General features: G+C 43.0%; 1 protein-coding gene and 1 long non-coding RNA gene across 2 annotated transcripts; one reads left to right on the forward strand and one right to left on the reverse strand.

Moving 5' to 3' along the window:
- Positions 1-5,068: 5,068 nt before the first annotated feature.
- On the reverse strand, positions 5,069-7,017 carry LOC103638273 (uncharacterized). Its single transcript, XR_002265176.1, has 2 exons — positions 6,913-7,017; positions 5,069-5,500 (listed from the first exon to the last, which is right to left on the reverse strand). It is a non-coding gene; the product is annotated as an uncharacterized lncRNA (long non-coding RNA).
- A 10,519-nt stretch (positions 7,018-17,536) lies between these two features.
- LOC100285099 (PHD-finger family protein) lies at positions 17,537-20,620 on the forward strand. Its single transcript, NM_001157994.2, has 3 exons — positions 17,537-17,922; positions 18,173-19,799; positions 19,893-20,620. Exons 1-3 carry the CDS (start codon positions 17,599-17,601, stop codon positions 20,141-20,143), a joined length of 2,202 nt encoding a protein of 733 aa, NP_001151466.1. The 5' UTR covers positions 17,537-17,598; the 3' UTR covers positions 20,144-20,620.
- The last annotated feature ends 3,365 nt before the right edge of the window (positions 20,621-23,985 follow it).

Raw genomic sequence — 23,985 nt, forward strand, 5'->3', positions numbered from 1 at the left:
TAGTCTAGATAAGATCCAATTAATTGGGATTAAATCATGGTTGGTATCCCATAATGAGACAAGCAAAGTGGTTGGGATAAGTATACATACTAGGACAAGATGAATTTATAAGAACAAGATAGAATCTTTTGAGATTAGTTAGATCTATTGGGATAAGATGAAAATCCTTTCGAGATGAGATGAGTCTATTAAGGTAAGAGAGTATCTTTTAAGATAAGATGGACCTATTAAGATAAGAGAGAGACATTTAAGATAAGATGGATCTATTTGATATATTCTAGTGGGGGTACTCTTGGTTGGTCTAGTGTATCTTATAAACAATTTAAGAGGATAAGATATTTTTTAACATAAGATGGACCTATTAGGATAAGATAGATTCCTTTCAGTTAAGAGGGATCCATTAAGGTGTATCTATTTTAAATAGATCCCTCATTAATGGAGGATAATCCACGTTGTTTAGTTACCTTACGAATTTTATTTATTCATATTTATGCCTATACATATATGTAGATGTAATTGTGGACGTTACTCCACGACTCATCACACTCAATCAAAGATCCAAATCAGACAAATATCATAAGAACAAACACTCAAGCGTATAGATACCTATAAAAATAGTTTCTTTGTTCCTAAGAGTGGGTCTCCTATTCGTAAAGGTCACTTTAGACACTGGATTTCAAAGTCTGAAATCCACATTTGTCTTTAGAAGGAATAGGTAAGAATAATCAGAGTAAAGCGGAAATAGATGAGAAAAGTTTAAGTTTAGAAAAGAATCAGAGTAAGGTAAGTAGGTAATGGTTTTGTCCATTTCTATCTAGGTTTCGTCCTATAGTCAACATTCCTCTGATACCACTTCTGTCACACCCGGATTTAAGGGACAAAGTCGGGTGCATCTCATACATGCGCCAAAGAAGACAACATATATGATAACAGAGTGTATAGAGATAAATGTCACAATAACATCAGAGTACTTATTACATAGCGAAAGTCTTACAAAAATAAAGGGTAAATATAAAACGAACTAAATCCATCCTTGGTGCTAATAAGTCAACTAGGAGATGCCACCTAGATCAAATCGAACTCCTCATCGTGTGGCTCCTCTTGAACCACATGTTCTTCTCCTGTGGGGGTGTGAGACAGCAAGGGTGAGCTCACACATGTTCATCGCTCAACAAGTTGTGGGAATAATGTGCATGAACTCACCAAATGTGGGAGTTCATGTGATGTGTAAGGCTTATCAACAATAGGAGTTAAAGTTGAGCATTGCTTTTAATAAGTTGGTCAAATTTTATTAGCAGTTACTAAGTGTAAGTAAATACCAAACCATAATAAATAATAAAACAAAATTAATAAATAATCTCATGCAAATGCAAATAACAAATTGAATTTAAGTTACATAAATTAATCATGCGAGAGTCCTGAGCTTCTCTTGACCGTGAGCTCGGCTAGTATACCAGTTTTACACTATGCAGAGGTTGTACCCTGTACCCACAAGTCGTGTATCCCATGTCGCCAGGGTTAGCTAGACCCTTAGACACTACCAAGCTGAATGGCTAGGGATCCACTACGAGGCTTTACAAAGTTCCACTAGCTTCCGAAAACCCGCTACAGTTTATGGGAAGAGCACTTGCAAGAATCCCTCGTCTGACCGCCATCGCAGCAAAATCAACCCGAGAACCTCCCTGCATGCAACTCCCCTACTGCCCTTGCCCCTTTCGGGTAAGGTAGTTTTCCACTAGCTTTCCTAATTAATCAGCCAAGGGGTCCCATTTCTCCCTTGTGGTGGCACGTGTTTCTCAAGTTAAGCTCTATGTTCCAATTAAAAGAATATAATGATCTTGACATGAACATAAATAACATAACAGAATAATTGGAACATGGATATAATGAAATATTAACCCAAAACCATATAAAGCAATAGCAAAACTACCCAAGTAGTTCAGGGGTAAACAAGGTAAAAGATAATCAGACTAGGGTGACCTATTGGGTCCCATCAAAATTAAACCTATGCATGAATAAATGATTATAAAGAACATTATTGGGTAATAGAAGTGGTCAAGGGCACAACTTGCCTAGCACTTGAGAGTCCAGGTATCAGGATGATTCTTCAGATTCTCGTGACCTCGCGCTAGTCATAGCAATACAAACAAACATTGTATAGACAAAAGTAACATCACACCAAACATAAGAACAATATTAATAATAATGATCTACGCGAAGTTACGAGATCGTGGGATCGAGAACTACTAAGATCAGAGTCATGGTTACTGAGTTATGATTTATAGAAGATCTATGTGATTAAAATATTAAACTATATTATGAATTGGTTAGAGTAAATTATGTGAGAGGTTATTATATAAATAATTATCTTCACTTTAATCTAAATTATTATTTGATTAAAGGTCATCTGGTCAAATCATATCCATAAGATGAGAATTAATATTAAGGCAGTTAATCCTATTAGTTACCTATTTATAAAAGTAGGGGATATCATATAACAAGTGTTGCTACTGGGTAGTAAATATTTATACGATGCTAACGCAACTAGAACGGTCAAATTGGAATTAGAACGAAGAAGTTATGGATTTCCGAAGTTCGTATGTGCTTGCTACAAAATTAATTGTGTAGTCAATTCTAGTTCGGGTTTCATGTTAAAATAGTGTTACTAAGTAATAGACAATATTAATACATAACTATAAGAACTGGAATGGACTAAAAAGGAGCTAAAATGCATTTTCTAGGAATTAATTTAGTTCCTATAATTATTTTTACACAAAAAGGTATTTTCTAAATGAATCCCTTGGATTTTCGGTTCTTTGGACTGAGCGCACTATTTACAAAAACCATAGGGGCTACGGCGCAAATTGTTCTAAGACACAGGCCATCCCGCAATGGACTGCGGGTTCAATTCTAAGAAGTCCAGGGACTCTTTTATAAATCTACAGCGCCGAAGGGGTACGCTTCATCGTGGGTTGTTCGATCACTAGCCAACGACCCAGATTAGATAGGTATTAGTTATAATCCCGCATTCACTTACAACCGTCGGATCCAAGATCCACGATTCACGACGCACGATGCAGCTACCGTCTCTCTTGGCCACACGATCACAGATCTACGACTTAGTTAGAACTCTGAACAGGTACGCGCTTGGACCCATCGAATTATAATCCGACGGGACATGTCTCCCGTCGCGCTCCCTCTCACTCGCCAGTCACCAGAGTTAAGCTCCTCTCGCGGCGACGCCATGGTTGGCTGGTCCAATACCACCCAAACCCCGTACAAATCATCCCTCCGGTCGCGGCAATTCGAAGTAGAGTTGAAAGCGAGACTGGGAAGGGATTTCTCACCAAGATTAATGGCGTGAATCGACCCGAGCATGACGGTGGATGCGCCCATGGCGGAGCAACTTCTCCGACGAAGAATTCGCGATCCCCTAACCAGTAATCCGCCACGTCGAGTCTGTGGACACCTATGGCAGGCTGAGACGAAGCGCACAGAGCTATATGGATGGCGCAATGGCGATGGCTGCGTGGTTCTGCCGACGGGGGACGGGGGGGTTGGCGGCAATGGCGAGCCGACCCCAAAACGCTCTCTCTTGCGCGGCGGTGTGGTAGTGGTAGGTCTCTGGCGGAAAGGGGGATGGCCGACCGCACAGCGCGCACAACTATAGCCTAGGTGGGTTGGTTCGGGGAGAGAAGGGGAGGGGAGCCCGAGATCCTTGGTTGACCGTGCCATAGTCTGCAATCAGTTGGGGAAGAGAGCTGACGCGCGGGGGCGGCATGTCAGTCACACGGGAGCGACGCTCGCGGAGATCCGTTGCGTCTGACGGAGAGGACCCGCGCGTCGACACGTCTGTTAGTCCAGCTGACAGGCAGGTCCGGCTGGCCATGGTAAGTGAGCGCAGTCGCGCTGCCCCATGGACCCCACATGTCGATGACAGAGGTGGTGCATGAGTGCGGGCAGGTGATCAGCATGGAGAAATCACTAGTTGGGCCGGCCTGAGGAATCCGGCCCACGCGCCAGATTTCCTTTTTCTTTTTAATTTTATTTTCTGTTTTCCTTTATTCTTAATTATTTTTGAATCCAAATTTAGAATTCAAACTTAAGTGCAAGTTTAAACTCATTTTAACTATGTAATTTGGTCATACCATCATGTGATGAAGTTATTTAATAATATTATTTTGTATGGTATGATCTTTCTTTCTTCCCTCCTTTCCTATTTTCATTCTCTTGGTTTTCAAATCTAACTTTAAATTTTGTTATGAGTCTCACCATGGATCAAAATATACCTAATTCAAATATTAGTGTAAAGAAATATATTCTTATATATTCTTATTTATATATTTCATTTTTACCTCATATGTTTAGTATTTTCTTCTCTCTTCTCTTAATTTCAAAATTGTACCTTTGGGTTAAATCTCAATTCTCATCTCATTATTATATTCACATATTATTCCTTTTTGACTTACATAATTCAAATTTAATACATACTCAAAATCAATTATAAAGCAATAGATATCTGTTTATTCTAATTAATTTATTTGTTTGATAAATGTTTGAAATATGAAACACACTCATATTATTCCTTTCTTTTTAGAAAAATAACATTTTGAATTTGGGATGAGAATTAAAAGTCACTTCAAAATTAGATATTCATGCAAATAAATGCTTATAGTCTATTATTTAATTATATGCATAATCATTTAGTTGAATAGAAAACTTTTCTATTACTTCTTTTCTAAAATAGTTCCTAATTTTCAAAATTCAATCCTCAAATTTCAACACTCAAGTAAAATTTAAGATATCTAAATTTACTATTTCCTTTCTTCATATATTTATTTTATTATTATTATATATTTTCCTTATACACATTTTGGGCCTTACACTATGATGGGTGGCTAATTTTGATGTATAAAGTGCTTTTGGATCAAGTGCAGCCCCTACAATAGGCATCCACAAAAAAGCAAGACAACTAGATAGAACTTTCAGAAATTGTAAACTATACTAGCAGCAAACATGAGAGTGTAAATAGGTAATAGGTATAATACCTACAAGCATGAGAGTATCATTAAGAAGATACTGAGTTCTCTTTTTAATTATTTCATTCACTTTCTTCATGAAATCTCTTTTGACATTTTTGTCATGCTTTAACTTAGCAAAGATCTCAGCTTGAGTAGATAAAATTTTTAGAAGAAAGCTAGAAATGGTTCCATTTTTTCTATTGGTCAGCAAATCGAAGCACAGAATAGAGTGGTGTCACAGTTTTCAGTACCATTTCAACCTTCTCCCACCATATCCTATCTATCAAACAATTGTAGGTGAATTTGTGGTCTTCTTCATCTCTCCAATCATTATTTTTCCAATCACTAGACACCATCCAAGCTTGGAACTTGTCTTGTCTGTCCCAAAAACTCTGTAGGAACAAAAAAGTGTGCCAAACTTCGTGGCATTCCATCTAACAAGCTCTCCACCTATCTTCTCTTTCAACATATCATGAAGCCTGAAAAAATCAGAATATCATTATATTAACTATAGAAATATTAATTATTATACTTGTACAAGAATTTCACAATATAAATATTTCCTATTATGCTTGTACAAGAATCTACATATCTGCTAAGCACTATACAATAGTTCATCAACCTCATCACATTGTGCTATGTCTTTCAACATTAAATTAATAGTGTGAGCGGCACATGGCTACCAAGTAATATGTGGATACTCGAGTATAAGTTGCTTGCATACTTTCTTGTAATTGGAACCATTGTCGGTCACAATTTGAACAACACAACTTTCTCCAACATATTTAACAACAACTTCCTTAATGCAATCATAAATAAATTCTGCATTTTGTATTTGATCAGTTGCATCCATGATTTTATGAAAGAACATGCGACCATTGCAACAAATTATAAAATTAATAATGCACATCATGATTGGCCCCGTCCATGAATCACACATAATGGTGACCCAAAATGACCCCAATCTTTCTTGTATTGGTCCATGTGAGTCTGTAAGTTCTCATAGTTCATATTTAGTGATGGCCCACATATATCTCTTCCCCTTGGAACAGTCACTCCTTCCCCAAGCTGCTGAGGTAGTTTTACTGCTGCTACAAAATATGGGCAGTCTGCTTTCCTTCCAGGAATATCATTGGCATGGAACCATTTTACCCAAGTTTTACCAAGTCTCTTTGGCACCCCCATGCAACATAATGTCTATCCTAGGATGTGTTGACATCTTACAACATTGCAAATCTATATCACATATTTCCTGAGTCACACTTGGACTCCGATAGTACCTATCCATCCTACTCTGCCTACGAGAGCATGCACCTAATGGTGGGGTGGTATTGCTTGTCCCAGTGCTACTTCTACCTAAAGGTGGGCTATAACGAGGTGTCCTTTGATCCAACAATGATTCCCTTAGTGCCCACGCCATCTGTCCAGCTTCATCCCTAGGTATTTGTTCTCTTCTAGCACCACCATATGCTAGATCCATAATTGCCTTATCCACAAAGAGTTTATGCTCTTTAGATTTTGCCCTCCTTTTTTCCCTAGGTACATTCAGGCATGACTTGCCATCTCCTGACAAACCAGCTAGATGGCACCTTAGATGGGTCTTACCTCCACTCTCCTTAGCACACCCGCAATAAGCACACTTGAATCCCTGTTTCTTCCACTTCTCACCATGACATCATGGGTCATCAATAGAACCTTGTAGCTATTTGCGAGTTTCTAGTAATATAAAAATAAATGACGCAAAACAATAAACAAAGTTATGTGGCATGAAATTAAAATGTAATCCAAAACAAAGACATGAAGCTATTCTTTCCACTAGAGAAACAAAATTTCTACTTCCATTTTGCATGTGAGAACTCAATAGTGCTAATCTAATGCTAGAAATCCTTACCATCAGTAGTAACCACCCATTCACAGGCTGTAGCAGATGATGATTTACCAATACATGGCTCTTTTCCCTTGCTCCGTACACTGCCTCCTTCCATCACAAGTAAAACTGCAAACAAGTCATTTTCAGTTGTGTAGCTAACTATATTATTAAAACAACATTTCCAATTTTGTAGGCACACTCGCTGAACAATGAACAAGGGTAATTAATCCAATTGTGAAAAATGCTAATTAATCCAACTGAGAAAATTAAGAGACTGAGAAAACAAATGAGAACAAGGAGTGCCTGAGTGTTGTGCTAGTCTGCTGGAGCCGCTGGACCGCTGGACGCGACATGGCTGGAGCGCGTGGCATGGAGCTGGATGCCTGGATGGCGTGGCTGGAGCGTGCGACCTGAGCTGGATGCCTGGACGACGTGTAGCCTGAAGCGTGTGGCGTGGCTACTAGACTATTGGAGCCACGTGGAGTGGAGGCGTGGCTGGACGATTGCACTTGTGATGGGGAGGTGCTCGACGGCAGCGCCTGAGATGGGGAGGGGCCGCGCCTGTGAGGGGAGGCGTGGCTGGACTGCTGGAACCGTGGGGAGGGGAGGCGCAGCGCCGGCAGCGGTGCAGGTGACGGGGGCGCCGCCCGGCCGCCTCCAGATGAGAGGGAGGAAGTGAGGAGAGGATGTGATGATTTAGGGTTTGTTGCCATGTGGGATTGGTGTGGGTTGTTTTGCAGCCTGTTTTGGCGCGGAGCCCAAATTCACACGAATGTTTTTCGTCGAATTGATTTTTTTTCACACCCCGCCGAAACGAAGGAAATTTTAGAAATTTCGTTCCAAAATTGCGAACCTTGGTGACGACTGATGGACCAAGAAAGGGAACGCGTGCTCGTAAATTGAACCAAAGGTTGTTGGGCCTTGAGTGGTGGCGTCCAAGTGAGCATGCGTGTGTGGGTGTTGGCGTGTTGCCGAAGAGGGTTAAAGGCGTGAGTTGAGGAGAGTGGAGGGTACCGAAAGTTGTAACAAATTATTATTCTCCAGCTACTCTCTCTCATCAACATGTTCCTCATGTTAACGCTGCCTACCTCTCTGAATCCTTCTCCACTATTAGTAGTGTAACATCTGGTATCAGATTCATCGATTCTGGGTAGTTCGCGCTGGATCCTGATCCGGCCACGACTATTTCACTCGGTTGCAGCGTCGTCAAGGTGTCATGGATCCCAATACCAAGTTGATCCTGGAAGAAATTCTCTGCGCTGGATCTGAAGTGGGAGCGCAAGTTCTCTGAGTTCGCAACTAGGAAAGAGGCTCGCCTGGGGAGTTGGAAGCGGCTAGAGCGTACTTGGGGGCTTGGAGACCCAAGGTCGACGTCGCCATGGATGATGTCAAGTTGGAGTTACACAAGTTCAACAAGCGTGGGATCGTACAACAATGGATGGCTCCATAGAGCCTCCGTTGTTGTAGAAGTCGAGTACATTATCGATGAAGAAGATGATCGGATCGGAGGTTGATGGGTTGTTGGAACCTCTAGGGGAGTTCCACTTCTAGGAACCACCATTTGGTTCTGTCACTACGTATTTACCAGAGCCACCCAAGGGTATGAATCACTATACCTTTTCCGTAGGGCTCACCGTAGATGCGTTCTCCATCATATCAGTGGGAGATGTGGCATCATCCTCTGCATGGACCGGATTATGGGTTCCGATTGCTCGGCAAATTGTCGCAGCTGTCGTTTCTAGCATTTGATGGTGAGAACCCTCGTTTATGGATTTCACGTTGTCAATCTTACTTTTATATGTATGGTGTGGATCCGGATGTATGGGTGAGGGTGGCGTCTATGCATATGACACCCCCTATGGCTTGTTGGTTTCAAGCGGTTCAATACCACTATATGGAGGTGCCTTGGTCTTTGTTTAATAAGTTGTTGCTTGAAAGATTTGGGAAGAACCAGCATCAGGCACTGTCAAGGCACCTGTTCTGCATCCGACAAACCGGTTCAGTCTCTGATTACATTGATCGTTTTTGTACCTTAAAAGATTAGTTGTTTGCGTATGAAGTGGTTCATGACCCACTGTATTTCACAACACGATTTGTGGATGGGTTACATGAGGATGTGTGTGCTGTAGTGATGATGCACATGCCATGTGATTTAGACACAGCCTGTACTTTGGCTCTTTTACAGGAGGAAGTATATGACATAGGTCATCATAAAGATTTCCACAAATTCAGTACACCTCCTTGGACCAAGTCTGAGTCGAAAGGTCCCCATCCTCTTCCATCACCCTTGTCTGTTGACAAAGGCGGGCAAGCTAAAGATGAACGAAAGTCTCTAAATTCTACTAAGTTGGTCGAAGAACGCATTATAGCGCTACATGCTTATCATTGAGCTAAAGGTTTATGTGATAAGTGTGCTGAGAAATGGCATCGAAGTCATACCTATGCAGCTTCAGTCCAACTTCGAGCTATGCAAGAATTGTGGGATTTATTTCCTACTAAAGACATGCCAGTTACTGATGGTCAGAAATCTGTGCAGGAAGAGCATTTGTTTTCAGTGTTGTTATCTGAAGCTGTGGTGGCAACTCCAATCAAGGGGACCTTACAGTTTGATGGTCTGATGCAAGGTATCACAGTCACCATTTTGGTTGACTCTGGGAGTACCCATTCATTCATCAGTCAGTGTCTCCTTGACAAACTCTAGTTAGTCATGGTCATGGAAACTCTAGTACAAGTGAAGATATCCCTCTCGCTGAATGGAGTATCCATGGGTATACTTTTCAGCAAGATTTGAAGGTGTTGTCTCTCCAGAGTTATGATATTATTTTGGGCATGGACTCGCTAGAAACACATAGCCCCATGAAGATACATTGCCGACAGAAATGGCTCTCTATTACTTCTCACAATTCTTCATTTGTATTGTTGGGATCTAGGCATCAGTAGTTTGAAGAGTTGTTGGTCCATATTTCTCATGTGTATCATCTAGCTGTAGAGAGTTCAGCCTCTCCTTTATGTTCTGAAATTTTAGGATTACTGCAACAGTTTGCTAGTGTCTTTTCTGCTCTAGTGTCCTTATCCCCTATCAGGTCATGTGACCATGCTATTCCTCTGGTACCAGGAGCTCAGCCAGTTAATGTGAGGCCTTATAGATATCCCCCATCCTTGAAAGATGAGATTGAGAAACAAGTGGATGGCATGTTGAAACAAGGGCTTATAAGACCCATCTCATCTTCCTTCAGTTCACCAGTCTTATTGGTACAAAAAAAGGACGAATCTTATCGATTTTGTGTGGATTGCAGGTATCTTAATGCTTTGACTCTCAAGAACAAGTTTCCTATACCTGTTTTTGACCAATTGATGGATGAGTTAGCTGGTGCTAGTTGGTTCTCAACTTTGGATTTGATCTCTGGTTATCATGAAGTAAGATTTAGGCCTAGCAAGGAATTTAAAACTGCATTTTAGACACACAATAGACACTTTGAATTTGTAGTCATGCCTTTTGGTCTCTCTGGGCCCCTGGGACATTTCAAGGAGCAATGAATACAACATTGTCCTCTCTCTTGAGGAAATGTGTTTGGTTTTATTTGATGATATACTAGTTTAGAGCCCCACTTTTTAGGATCATTTGCATCATTTGGAAGTTGTGTTTCTCTTACTACAGCAAGACCATTGGCATGTTAAACTGTCTAAATGTCATTTTGCCTAGAGGTCTATTTCTTACTTGGGTCATGTCATCAGTGAAGCTGGGGTGGCTACTGATAGTGCCAAGGTAGAAGCTGTGCAATCCTGGCCGAGTCCAACCAATGTGAAGGAACTTAGGAGTTTTTGGGGCTAGCGGGGTACTATAGAAAGTTTGTTCAACACTTTGCTGTGATTACCAAGCCTCTCACTGCATTATTGAAGAAAGGAACCTTGTTTGTTTGGACTCAAGAACATGAAATCTTCCTTTATGGTAGAAAACACAACAATGTGCTCGGCTCCTGTTTTGGCCTTGCCTGAGTTTAGTCAAACCTTCTGTATTTAGACAGATGGTTGCAAAAATGGAGTAGGAGTTGTGTTGTTATAGGCTAGTCACCCTTTAGCTTTAATTAGTAAGGATTTAGGTCCTAAAATTCAAGGCATGTCTACCTATGAGAAGGAATATCTGGCAATTCTCATTGCAGTGGAGCAGTGGAGACCATACTTGTTGCATAATGAGTTTGTGATCTTCACAGATCAGAAGAGCTTGATTCACTTGAATGATCAATGGTTACACACACCTTGGCAGCAAAAAGTCTTCACTAAATTATTGGGTTTGCAATACAAAGTTGTGTACAAGCAAGGTACTCAAAATCGGGTAGCTGACGCGCTTTCCTGAAGAACACATGAATAAGTTTTGTGCAGTTCTCTGTCTATCCTGTAGCCAACTTGGTGCCAGGAAGTCTTTTGTGGTTACCTCCAGGATGAGGAGACTAAAACCTTACTTGTTAAGTTGACTCTGAATCCGGATGCTATTCCAAATTTCTCCTTGCAAGAAAGTTTGCTTCGGTTCAAAGGCAAGGTGTGGCTGGGAAATAACACTACAATGCAGCAGAAGGTACTGATGGAATTACATAATTCACCTATTAGAGGTCATTCTGGGTTTCCAGCTACTTTCCACAAGGCAAGGGTGTGGCTGGGAAATAACACTACAATGCAGCAGAAGGTACTGATGACATTACATAATTCACCTATTGGAGGTCATTATGGGTTTCTAGCTACTTTCCACAAGGACCAAGGGGGAGAGATATCCTTGTGCAGGTGCTCTAACAAGGACTAGTGGAGAGTGTCGACTCTTCGATACCTCGAGAAAAATTGGAGGAGTTTTCTTGTCCCTATTTTACTTTCCGCATTTACTTTGAGCAATTTACTTTGTGTATTTGCTTTGCTAGTATTTGCCATAATGACTTAATGGTTGTTCTCTATTTCATAGCTTTCACATTCTAGTTAGTAGATTGGGTGAAGTTGGGCTTTTGTTTAGGGTTTAATCTTTTGTAATAATTTTAGAAAAGCCCAATTCACCCCCTCTTGGGCATCGTGATCCTTTCAAGGGCTCAGTAGTCAACCTTAACTTGCCTATCATGGCATGACTAATAAAGCTAGTCGAGCTGCCAGAATCTATTAGCATCAACATCAATTGATTTTGGATTAGGGCTCTCAATCTGATGCATTCAAAATTGTTAGCACCACTAATAGCATGAATTGACAACTTATGGACCTCTTCTTCCTGCACTCCCTCCTTCTCAATCTGCTCCAACTTCTCATCATCTAACACCATTTCTAGATCCTTAGTGGTTAACACATTCAGTTGTGGTTCTGCCACTCTTTTTAAACATCTGGCCTAATGGTCTAGCTCATACTTCTCACCATAAGTAAAACAAAGCCCATTCACCCTTCTATTCTCCTTGACTTGCCTCTCTTTGCTCCAAACTCCCTGCTCTCCACCCTTCATTTCATTTCTAACTCCTGCAACTGCTCTACTTCCCTACCCTATTCCACTTGTCCTTCCACCATTCTTCACCCATATCTCCTGTTGTACCAACGCTAGTGTAATAGCCATGTCCACTGTAGAAGGAATTTGAGACATCACAAGGCCTTGAATTTCCCCCTTCAACCCCTTAATGAACTGAGCTACAAAAGGAACCTCTCCCAACTCAGGATTATGCACAGATATTGCGTACCTGGCCTCATCAAACTCCTCAATATACTCTTCAACTCCTCCCTTCTGCTGCAGATGCAAAATCTTTCTCATAGCCCTTGGATATTCATCCACACAAAACTTCTGCAGCACTATTATAGAGAAATTTCTCCAATCTCCCAAGTCCCCTTTCAACTTTAGAATTTGCAACCACTGTGTTGCATTTCCTGCCATATTCATCGAGGTCGTTGCCACTTTAATTGCTCCAGGAACTAGGCACATGTTGAAATAATCTTCATATTCAACCAAACTCTAGGATCTGTACCACCAAAACTAGGAAACAACATCTTAGGGACATGTTGTTGTAACTCTCTTCCTCTCTGATCCTGAGTTCTATTTTCTCCTCCAGAATACTCCCCCTATCTCCTCCCTTATTCATATTATGTCATTCTCCCCTCCTTCCTCCTGAATCTGAGGATTCTGTTCTTAACCATAGACTCCAATCTCATCCTAACTAGTGCCTTCCCATTCTCCTCCACATGTCTGGATAGGATAGTTCTCTCCTCAGCAGCTTGTCTCACTAAGTCTACTATTAACTCTGACTGTCCCAGCAACTGTTGGTTATCCATGGCGTCTGTTGGGAGCCTTCGTCTTCTGAAGGTCCTCAAAAACATGATTTAACAATGTTTCCAAGTGTAATATATGTACAGGTACCTTCGGAGTCGGAATGAAATTGTACACAATATGAAAAGCATGGTCGAGACGAAGGATGATGTGGCTCCGAAGCTACGCGCAAGGGAGCTTCGGCTCAGTGGCAGGAAAAGGAACCGACTTAAAGGGGAAAATGCTATCTAGTCCTCATTGGATTGTCCTTACATCAATAGTAAACATAAAGGGCATGAATGTAACGCGGCCGGTTCAATATAACGCGGCCGGTGGGTCAGAACCTTCACCTTTTTGCTCTTCGGCACAACTGTGGTGGGCGAAGCGGCAGCCTTCCTCTTTTTTCCTTGCCCTCGCATCGGGAAGGATAATCGGGGTATATGAAGCCAATCGCATCAAAGACCCTGTTCAGTCGTTTCTTCCCCCGGCCTCCGAAGGCTGCGGACAAAGCATTATCTTCGGACTTGGAGTAAGCTCCAAGTAGCTCATCACTAGTAGCTTCAATACACTTCAGCCAGTCGTCATTTGGCTCATCAAACTTCTCCCTAAATCTGAAGGTATACTTCAGTCGGACCAGACCACCATCACTAGAATCGGTGGTGGTCTCCTTTGGCATATCCCAGCTTTCCACAAGTGGCCATACCCTAAAGGATATATGCTCTTGAATCAAATCCCTTGTGCCAATGAAGGCACAAACAGTGCTAAAAGCCCTCTGACATGCATCAACAGCGTCATCAATTTCCACTTTCGGCCTTCGGAGGCCGAAGCGAGACTAGATGGGACGCTGGATGATTTCTTTGATGTCTTCCCTTGCCTTTAAATCATTTTTAACATAAAACCGCTCCTCCATCCAGGCTCCAGGCCATCTCTTCTGGAATGTTGGCACCGGGTGGCTTGCATTGGGGCGAGCAATAAATCCATAACAACCGAAGTTGTTGTGGTACTGTTCTTTGGCAGTAGCCTTTGTCTCATATAAAAGCTCGTGCATACTACAGAAGCACTTCGCACTTGGCTCTAGCCCCTGACTCCTTACAGCCCAGACAAAAATCCCCATCCTCATTATAGCTTCGGGGGTGATCTGATGAAGGAAGATCTGGTATATCTTCAGCACTTCAACCACAAAACTTGCTCAAAGGGAACCGAAGACCAGCCTTAAAAAAGCTTCGGTAGATAACAACTTCATTTTCCTCAGGGGCAGGGACAATGTTGTCTCCGCCAACTCCCACGACATGCCTTGGTCGCCAGGGCCGATCTCCAGAATCTTCATCCCCACTTTCCACATCATAACTATCACTGTCATCAGTATCTTCAGACAAACCTTCCAGTATCTCTTTAGTAATCTTCTCTGTGTTTGTTTTTGACATAGACTCAATAAACCCGTCGATAAAAGGATCTGCAGCTTTCTTTTGTTCAAACAACTTCGTCTCCTCAGTTAGCTTCATCTCTGCAGTCATCTTTTCCTCAGTCATCTTTTCCCCAGACATGGTGAAAACACGTCTTTAAACCAAAGCTCGAAAAGCTTGAAAATCAGGCGAGAGCTAGTGAGCAAGAGCTAAAAAGTTTGAGAAAATAACGCAAGTGGTAGAAATGGCGTATCAAATGTTGCCGGTGTGGGTTCATATTTATACGCCCAAGTGTTTTGCAACTTGGTGGACCCCATATGTCATTGACTATTGCTATTCTAGCAAAGGGAAGGTGTTTTTTTCGGACCTTCGGCTTAAGGCCTTCGTTCATGTCGCAGTCTGAATTTATTGTTATAACAAATTAATACTGCGAGGCGCTACTATTGGGGGCCTTCGTCTTCCGAAGGTCCTCAAAAACATGATTTAACAATGTTTCCCAAGTGTAATATATGTACAGGTACTTTCGGACTCGGAATGAAACTATACACAATATGAAAAGCATGGTCGAGACGAAGGATGATGTGGCTCCGAAGCTACGCGCAAGGGAGCTTCGGCTCAGCGGCAGGAAAAGGAACCGACTTAAAGGGGAAAAGGCTATCTAGTCCTCGTTGGATTGTCCTTACGTTAATAGTAAACATAAAGGGCATGAATGTAATTTTACACAGGCTGCACCATGTGCCTATAAATAGATGAACAGTACCCCCGTACTGTTCATGCTGACTTGTATTCCCTCGTGCGTCATTCTTGGACTTTTGCCTTCTGTTAAGCCGAAGGTACAAATGTAATTCAGTATTGTTTATGTTTATTCATGATGATATAATAAAGATATATAAATAATGTCATATGATTATTTATGTTACTTCTCATGTTTCATATGTTTCTTCTTTCATTAATATAAACTGCGATGATGAAGGTACGTCCTTCATGACCTTCGTCTGAAGATCATTCTATCCTAAGGGAGATAATGCTTCGAAGGACGAAGGGCATTAACCTTTAACATTTTGTGTAGCCTTGTTCTTAACTCATAGCATTTGAGAACAAGTCCCCAACAGCGTCCACTTTCACCGTCAACCTCTCCAACGTGGCCATCGTCTTCTCCCACCTTTCTTCTCCTTGGTTAGTCTCCATCGCCATCTCCTCTAAAACTATCCTAGTCTGCACAGATGGCTTAATAGACGGCACCATGGTGATCACCTCCTCTTCTTCCTAGAATCACCTCTACTTCACTGTGATCACTTGTCCCACCCGAGGGACAAGAGCTTTGATACCAGGTGTAAGGGTTGACGAAGCCTGGTCAGCGTCCACGCCGGAAGAAGCGTATCAGCGGTGTCTCGTGGTCGTCAGCGAGCACCCGAGGCGTGATATGTCGCCGTTCCTAGAGAAGAGACTCCTCCAAGGCGCTCACAGATAAGTTCAAATCTGGTGGTAGTTTTGGTTCAGTTTTATTTCATGCCTTCTCTGATAGTGATTACAAGTATTTATAGACCCATGAGCTGGCCTTAATCTCCTGGATCTATTACATGCTTGAAACCCTAATATGGGCCAGCCCACAGTAATCTTCTATCATGAGAGCAAGCGGGATATGGGGAGGATCAGAGTATGTGGTTGATCTAAAGATGTCGGGGTGTGAGATTTCGCCAACTTCGGAAATAGAGAGTCGATGTTGACTAGATTTAGAGAGACAAGTGTAGAAAGTGATTCATACCTGTGAAGGATCTCTGGAAGTTGGTTGCTAGATGCAAGGCGCAATGTTCTTGCGGAAGGAATCGAAGACTGTTCCTTTGTGCGCTGCGGAGAACCACGCTGATGCAGACATTTTTTAAGAAGAGAGCGAGCACCAGTGAAAAAATCCTGAGAAAACTCCGGAGAAACGCACAATCCACCTTTGCGGCAGCATTGTACGGTTCTGGTTTTTCAAACTACATGGCCATCTTGTCTGTCCGAGAATCCCAAGATTTGTATAGTATAGATCGAAGATTGTTCCTCTGTGCGCTGCGGAGAACCACACAGATACACATATTTTTGAAGAGAGCGAGCATCGGTGAAAAATTCCCGAGAAAACTCTAGAGAAACGCACAATCCATCGTTGCAGCAGTATCGCACGGTTCTGGTTTTTCCTGCGTGAACATCTTGTGTGTGCCGGAGAATCCCAAGATTGATATAGCCCCTGTTTGGTTCAGCTTCTGGGGGGCTTCTGGCCGCCAGAAGCTAGAAGCTGAACCAAACGCCTAGATTTTAACGGGCTTCTCGTGCAAGCGCTTTCTACCGAAGCCGTTATCTCTGCGCCCGTGAGAAGCGGCAAGCAAGTCGCTTTAGGCCGACGCTGGACGTTCGAACTCCCTCCACCACCCACCGCAACGCAAGAGCTCTGCACTTGGGTTTAATTATTCATATTCATAATTTCTTTGTTTTGTTTTGTAAACATCATTAGCGTGATAATTGACATATAGTAGATGATCATTGATAATTACGAGGTTGCATGCATCGTTATTTATAAAATTACGTAATAATTTAGTTTTTGTATGGCGTTTTTTGAATAATTATGGAAGTAAAAATGTTTCATATTAGAATTGTATCAACTGAAGGTGTATCAATTGAAGGACGTGTTGTACTGTAATGTATTAAATTGAGTTAAAGTATTTTCATATATCGTAAAGTGTTAACTACATTATAAGTTAGTGCTCTGATATCTAATAATCTGATCGGTCAAACACCTAAAAAAGCCGAACCAAACGTATTTATCTGTTTCCTTTTTTTATTCAGAATCTACAATCTCATAATCTGCGTATCCAAACATCCAGATTCTAACCACCAGCTTCTCCCCACAGCCAACTTTTCTTCACAGCCAACTTTTTAGAAAAGCTTATAAAAAAAGCCGAACAAACAAGTCCATAATATATATTTCTTTGGTTGAGCCCAAATAGTTATGACCGACTAGCCCATGGTCTCTCTCCGCTCCGACGCGCCCGACCCACCACCACATCCCTCATGGCTGCCCTCGCCGACATCGACTCCTCGGCACTTCCGCCGTCCGAGTCATCCAAAGGCAAGGGCAAGATGGACGAGGAGGAGGAGGACGAGGCGGAGGGCGCGGAGAAGATGTGCGGCATCTGCTATCTCGACGGCCGGCGGGCCATCCGCGGCGAGCTCGACTGCTGCGCCCATTTCTTTTGCTTTGTCTGCATCATGGCTTGGGGCCGCGTCGAGTCCCGCTGTCCCTTCTGCAGGGCCCGCTTCCACACCATCCGCCGCCCGCCCGTCGCCGGCCGGTTCCCCGACGAGCGAATCGTCTCGATCCAAGAGCGCAACCAGGTAATTGCTTCGTACACGAACTAATCTAATGTAATCCCTGGACCTACCAGATCACCTTAGCTTCGCGCCCGCGCCTGTGTAGTAGAAATCCTCATGTCCATGACTGAGAATTCCAGCAAATTTGCCATTGATTACTCCGTAGTGCGTTCTATTCTGCTCCCCTGCCAATATATGATGTGACATGTGAGGACTGAGGACGCCATGAATTCTCCGCGGGACAGCACACTGACGTGCTGTGTTGGCTGTGCAGGTACACCATCCTCAGGGCAACGGGAGCAGCATAGTGGGCGGAGATCCTTACGTGAACACCATATGCACCGTTTGCAGCAGCTCCAGCGATGACGAGCTGCTGCTACTCTGCGAGCTCTGCGACTCAGCTGCACACACTTACTGTGTCGGGCTGGGGACCACCGTGCCAGAGGGGGACTGGTTCTGCAAAGACTGCGGGACGATCAGAGATGATCAATTGAGATGGCAGGCTGAGAATCAGGGTGAATTTGAGATCAGCATGGATGTTCCTGGAGCTGAGCCAGTTCCAGCCCCCTCGATTTCTGGTGTTGTGGATGAGGACCATGATCTGGAAAGGCCATATGCGCGGAGTGGTGGCGGTTCGACGGATGACCCGGTTCCTTCCATTTATGAAATTGTGGGTGATGATTTTGCTACCAGTGCAGGGATCTTTAGGAGGAGGATTGCTGAGGATATTGGATCCCAGGGTACTTCAGCTGGATCTCAGTGTCCCAGATCGACCCAGGGACGAGACAATGGTCTTGCAGCCTATCATGCTCACATTCGTCTTGAGGTTGAGAGAGCTAGAACATTACGCAATTCCCGCAATCTTGATAAGCGCATAAGAGAGCTGCGAGAGAACTGGGCTGCTCTGCGTGCTGGTTCTGTGGGGTTTGCTCCGCATATGCCTGTCAGAAGAAGGAAGGATATGGCTGGTTCTGCTTCTGTTGCTACTGAGCATCAACGTTATGCAGAGCCTGTAACTCTCAGTTCCCGAAATGGCGCCGCTGCAGCTTCTGTTCCGCTGCCAATGCCCTTCTCTGAGGAAACTAATACCTCACTGGGCCATAGTAAAAAAGTCTTGCAAAAGGACACCCGTGATGCCCGTAAGGCATGGAAAAGGTTGGAGATGGCTAAATCATCTGGTGGGAGGAAGACATCTAAGACACCTGCCTCCATTAACTGCTGTCCCCCATTTTCCATGGGTAACAGATCGACTTCTTACAGTCCAATTGATACAATTGTGGGACACAAGAACGGGAATCTGCGTAGTAAGTCTTGTCAACAAAATTATTCAATCTGTGGTCATGTTACAAAAGTGGAACATACGCTGCCCACGAATAACTCCAGAGGATGCCATAGCTTGCCTGAGAACAGTCGTGCCTTGGATCATGAGAGGATGGTTTCTTCCCAGAATCGAATAAATCAGGAAAGCTTTAGTGGCAAAGTTGCATCATCGACCCACATTCAACATGTTGACCAAGCATTAGTATCTACCTTTAATACACACAGACCAGAAAAACTCGTATCAGACATGCTGCATCCACTAAAGTATGGTTCATCATCTGGCCAGTCAGCTGTGACTTCATCCCTACAATTAGGATCTAGTGTTGGATCTGGGAGCCAATCCACTATGCCGGTAAACCCTGAGGAACCTTCAGCTGTTTGTGCTGAAGATATTGCAGCAACCATTGAAGTTACGAAAAGTTCTAGTCTGGACCAGCATGAGCGCAAGAGAAAACACAGTTCGGAAAGATGCAGTGATCAAAGATCCAAAAGATCCAGGTCAACCTGTAAAATTGCAAAAAGTGAGATTTCTTCTTTGGCCATTCGTGAGTTGAAGCTACTCAAGATAGACAAAACACATGGTACAAAATTCCTTTTCAATTCTAATGTTCACTAATATAACATCTGTTTTACTGTCACATTTTCAATTTCTTAAACCACTGCTTGGTATTCAGGTTCTGACAGATTCAAGGAAGTTGCTCGGACAGCAACACATTCCATCTTGGCTGCCTGCAGATTTGAGCATTCGCCATCGCAATCCCTTGCACTCTCAAGACCTGTCTGCAAGCACAGCCCCAAAGTCAAACAGCTGAACTCGTCAGCAATTACTGATTTTTGCAGAGAATGCTTGCATAACTTTGTTAAAGAAGCTGTCAGTTTGGCATTGTCTGGCGGGCAGATGGATCAAACTGGTACCCCCTGTTAGATTGTAGACAAATTTGGGATTCTTTCTTGTCTTATCATTGTGAATATCTCAAAGCACAAACTAGGGACAAGTTGTACAATTTATGGCATGTTAATGCCTGTCCTGTAGTGTAGTTGCCAGGTCTAATCAGTACTGTAACAACTAACAAAATATTCTCTTTAATATGCCACGACCATGGCTGAAGTATTGGAGCCTAACATTGGCCGGCTACTGAGGTGTGGTTGGTGTACCTGGAGCACCTAATCCGTCTCACATCATCGTACGGTTGGGTTGTAAATGTTGGCTATTAGTTGGTGGATTCAAGTCTCCCGAAGGAGAGCTCGATGAAACTTGCATAATTGCTGATCTCAACTGTTCTGAACTATTGGTGCTGTATTTTGATAGTTTAACTGAAGCCTTTCACTGATAAGGAAAGCAGACAGCTATTATGGAGATATATTGTAGCCTCTCCGAATCCAAGCATTCCCTAAAATGTTTAAACAAGTTACTGTGCAACTTGCAGTGTTTATCTTTTTTCCATGACTCATTTATTATCTGAGACAAACAATTGTGTTGTAACCAAATGTTGTATAGCAGGCTATAATATGTAACAACCACACCCCCTCTAAGAGTAAGTACAATAACGGTGGGTTATTAGTAGGCTAAATGCTAAGATTGAGGAGAGAGAACAGAGATGGTTGAATATTGATGTGGATGAGAGAGAAGAGAGACATGTTGTAATTGTATAGCCAATTGATGTATACAAACCTTATAAGAGAAACAAGTAGACCATATGTAAGCTAACTATTATTAACCTTATAAGAGAAACGAGTAGACCATATGTAAGCTAACTATTATTAGCATTGCTCTTAAAGATATAAAAAACTATATCGAATTATAGCGGAAGCTATTTAATTTAGGGATTTTTATAGAAAACGTTAAATTTTTTTTATCTCTTTCCTACTCCTATAAAGCACCAATTTCCCTAATTTGCACTGCCTCCCCGCGGTCCAATCCAAATCAACAAATTGTGAATCGAATGGTTGAACCACCGAACCCTAGCGCCTCCTCGTTCCCTTGCTACCTGAACATGCGATGGTGCCACGTGAACACGCGCGAGAGCCGCTGAGAAGCTGCGCCAAGACGATGTGCTACCATCCACTATCCCCTCCCTAGCTCCTTGTTCCCCTCTTGCTACCTGTCTCTCTGCCGCGATCGAGGAGGCACCAATAGCCAGAAGAGGGTTGGCTGTTGACTCGCCAAGGATTTGGATCTATGGATCTCCAAGGTCAAGGAGGGCCAACACCTCATCGAGCACGAGCTTCAGTTCCTCTACGAATATGTGAGCTCCTACCCTTTAACTCTCTCATTCTGCCCTTTAGGTTTTCTGTTACCTCGTTGCTCTCCATGGTGGCTGTTGGGGGTCTTCGTCTTTTAAAGGTCCTCAAAAACACATTTAACCATTGGTTGCTAAGTATTGCAGGAGCTTCGGCACCAGAACACCTTCGATGCAGGATATTGGAGGAGGGGCGATGAAGCTAGCTTCGTCATAGCAACACAGGGAGACAATGCAAGGAGGAGTCACCCTGAATGCTGAAAGCAAAGGACAATATTGCCCTCATATTATTTGTAAATCCTTTGCGTAATACTTGTGGGTGTGAATGTAATTTCGTACGAAGCTGTACGATTCTCTATAAATAGATGAACAGTTCCCTGCATAAAGTACCTTTTGAAGGGCCGGGCAATTGTTGTGTGTAATCTTTTCTCTAAAGCACTTTCGCTCCAATTCATTATATAGAGCCGAAGGTACGATTGTAAATTTATTATATGAAAGAGGAGAAATACGATATTAATACATGTGAGACGAGTCCTTACATTCTTTACCTATTTATACATTTAAGTTATGACTTGTCCGATTAAATTTCAACCTTTGTCCTCGAAGGAGTCATTCTGAAGGGATGTCTGCGAAAGGACGAATGTTGATACATTGTATTGCCTTGTTTTTTATTATACATAGCAGTCAGGAACAAGTGACTAACATTGGCGTCCACGTCCGGTGAACTCATCAACGACAACCTTCATCATGCCACCGAAGAAAACAATGATGCCAGGGTTGTTCTTGCTCCTCTGGATACCAATCAGGACGGAATCCTCCTGAGAGAGGCACAAAGCTAGAAAAGGAAAGCTGCTAGCCCAACCCCACAAGATGAGGAACTGGATCAAGAGATCAACAACCTTGAAGCCATACACCAACAAGTGGAGAAGAGAAGGGAGAAGATGCTTCGGTTGTTTGAGCTACAAAAGAAGATCGACGAAGCAGCTGAGGAAATGCGACACATCGCACAAGATACTGAACAAGGGTATCGACCACAACAAAGAGACCTTCGTCAGGAAGGCCCCAACCGAGAAGATCTGTGGTATGAAGATTTTAACCATGACAATATTGCTTTTGATGATGCTTCTCCTCTAGCTACAGAGCTGCAAGTAGTGCCATGGCCACCTTTGTACAAGCCACCCCAATTACTCATGTACGATGGCCATTCTAACCTGAAGCAATTTCTCATGAGCTACGAGGCAACCATATCATCCTATGGTGGCAATACGACTGTCATGGCCAAGTCCTTCGTCATGGCGGTCAAGATTGTTGTCCAAACTTGGTACTCCTCTCTCAGGCCAAGAACAATTACATCTTGGCAGAAACTGAAGGACATGTTGATCACAAGTTTTCAGGGGTTTCAGACGAAGCCGGTAATTGTTGAGGCCTTGTTCCAGTGCATACAAGACCATGAGGAATATTTACAGGCTAATGTCTGAAGGTTTTTGCAGCTCAGAGCTCAGGCACCAACGGTGCCAAATGAAATTGTCATTGAAGCAATGATCAAGGGGCTTTGGCCAGGTCCAACGTGTGATATCCTGGCCCCTAGGATGGTGATATCCTAGCCCAAGGCTTAATAGAATTAATAGAGTATCCATATCAACAAGATATATCTTCTTTTTTTGGAAGCCTATCTCGAAAGAACCTCCACGTTAAGCGTGCTTGGCTTGGAGCATTTTGGGATGGGTGACCGACCGGGAAGTTTTCTCAGGTGCGCATGAGTGAGGAAGACTTATGTTGGTCTGTGGGGACGAAATATGATCCTAGAGAGATTCCAGGAGAAGTACCGCCGGTCCAGGAATTGGACGAGGTGTTACACAACGACACAGTACTTTGCCAGGAAACCCCCTCAAACTGTAGAGAAGCTCCTCTAAAAAAATGATGAGTATATCAGGGCCGATAATGATTTCGGCAAAGAAGGGAGGAAGCTTACAAATACTCTGAGATGACAAGGGGCTTCGGAGGAAGGTTTCATCCAAGACATGTTAGAACAATCCACAACCTAGGCCAAAGTGAAGACAAGAACAACCATAATCAAGGACAACAGAGTAACTCCCAATCAACAGGGACAAACTAGAATTCCTTTAGACCACCAGCCCCAAGAGGCAGAGGAGGACGAAGCTTCGAAGGAAGATACAACTCTCAGCCAAGAAGACTATTCTGTCTGTTCTATGGAGAGGATAAGGGATACGCAACAAGGACTTGCCAAGTCACAATACAAAAGCAGAAGGAAATAGCTGAGGCTGAAGCACGACAGAATGAGCCGAAGCAAGTTCTTCATACTGCTTCGTACTACTCTCCATATATCTCAGAGTATGTACGCAACCAACAGACACTTCCACAGCCTACAGCTTCAGTTGCCTCAGCAAGTCACTCTCTGGCTAGGTGGGCCATACCTCAACCACCAACACCAGTTCCAACTTCATCTTATAATCAGCAGCCTCAGGGGCAATATCAGGATCAACAACAACGTGATGCGAGGGAAGAA

This window comes from Zea mays, chromosome 9 (genome assembly GCF_902167145.1).
Source record: "Zea mays cultivar B73 chromosome 9, Zm-B73-REFERENCE-NAM-5.0, whole genome shotgun sequence".
In the NCBI taxonomy this organism is placed as follows: Eukaryota; Viridiplantae; Streptophyta; class Magnoliopsida; order Poales; family Poaceae; genus Zea; species Zea mays.

What these genes read in the sequence shown, in the direction of transcription:
- LOC100285099 (NM_001157994.2), top strand. Translation starts at nt 17,599, where the DNA reads ATGGCTGCCCTCGCCGACATCGACTCCTCGGCACTTCCGCCGTCCGAG. An exon ending in CGATCCAAGAGCGCAACCAG is followed by an intron (nt 17,923 to 18,172) that starts GTAATTGCTTCG and finishes TTGGCTGTGCAG; the next exon opens with GTACACCATCCTCAGGGCAA. An exon ending in CAAGATAGACAAAACACATG is followed by an intron (nt 19,800 to 19,892) that starts GTACAAAATTCC and finishes CTTGGTATTCAG; the next exon opens with GTTCTGACAGATTCAAGGAA.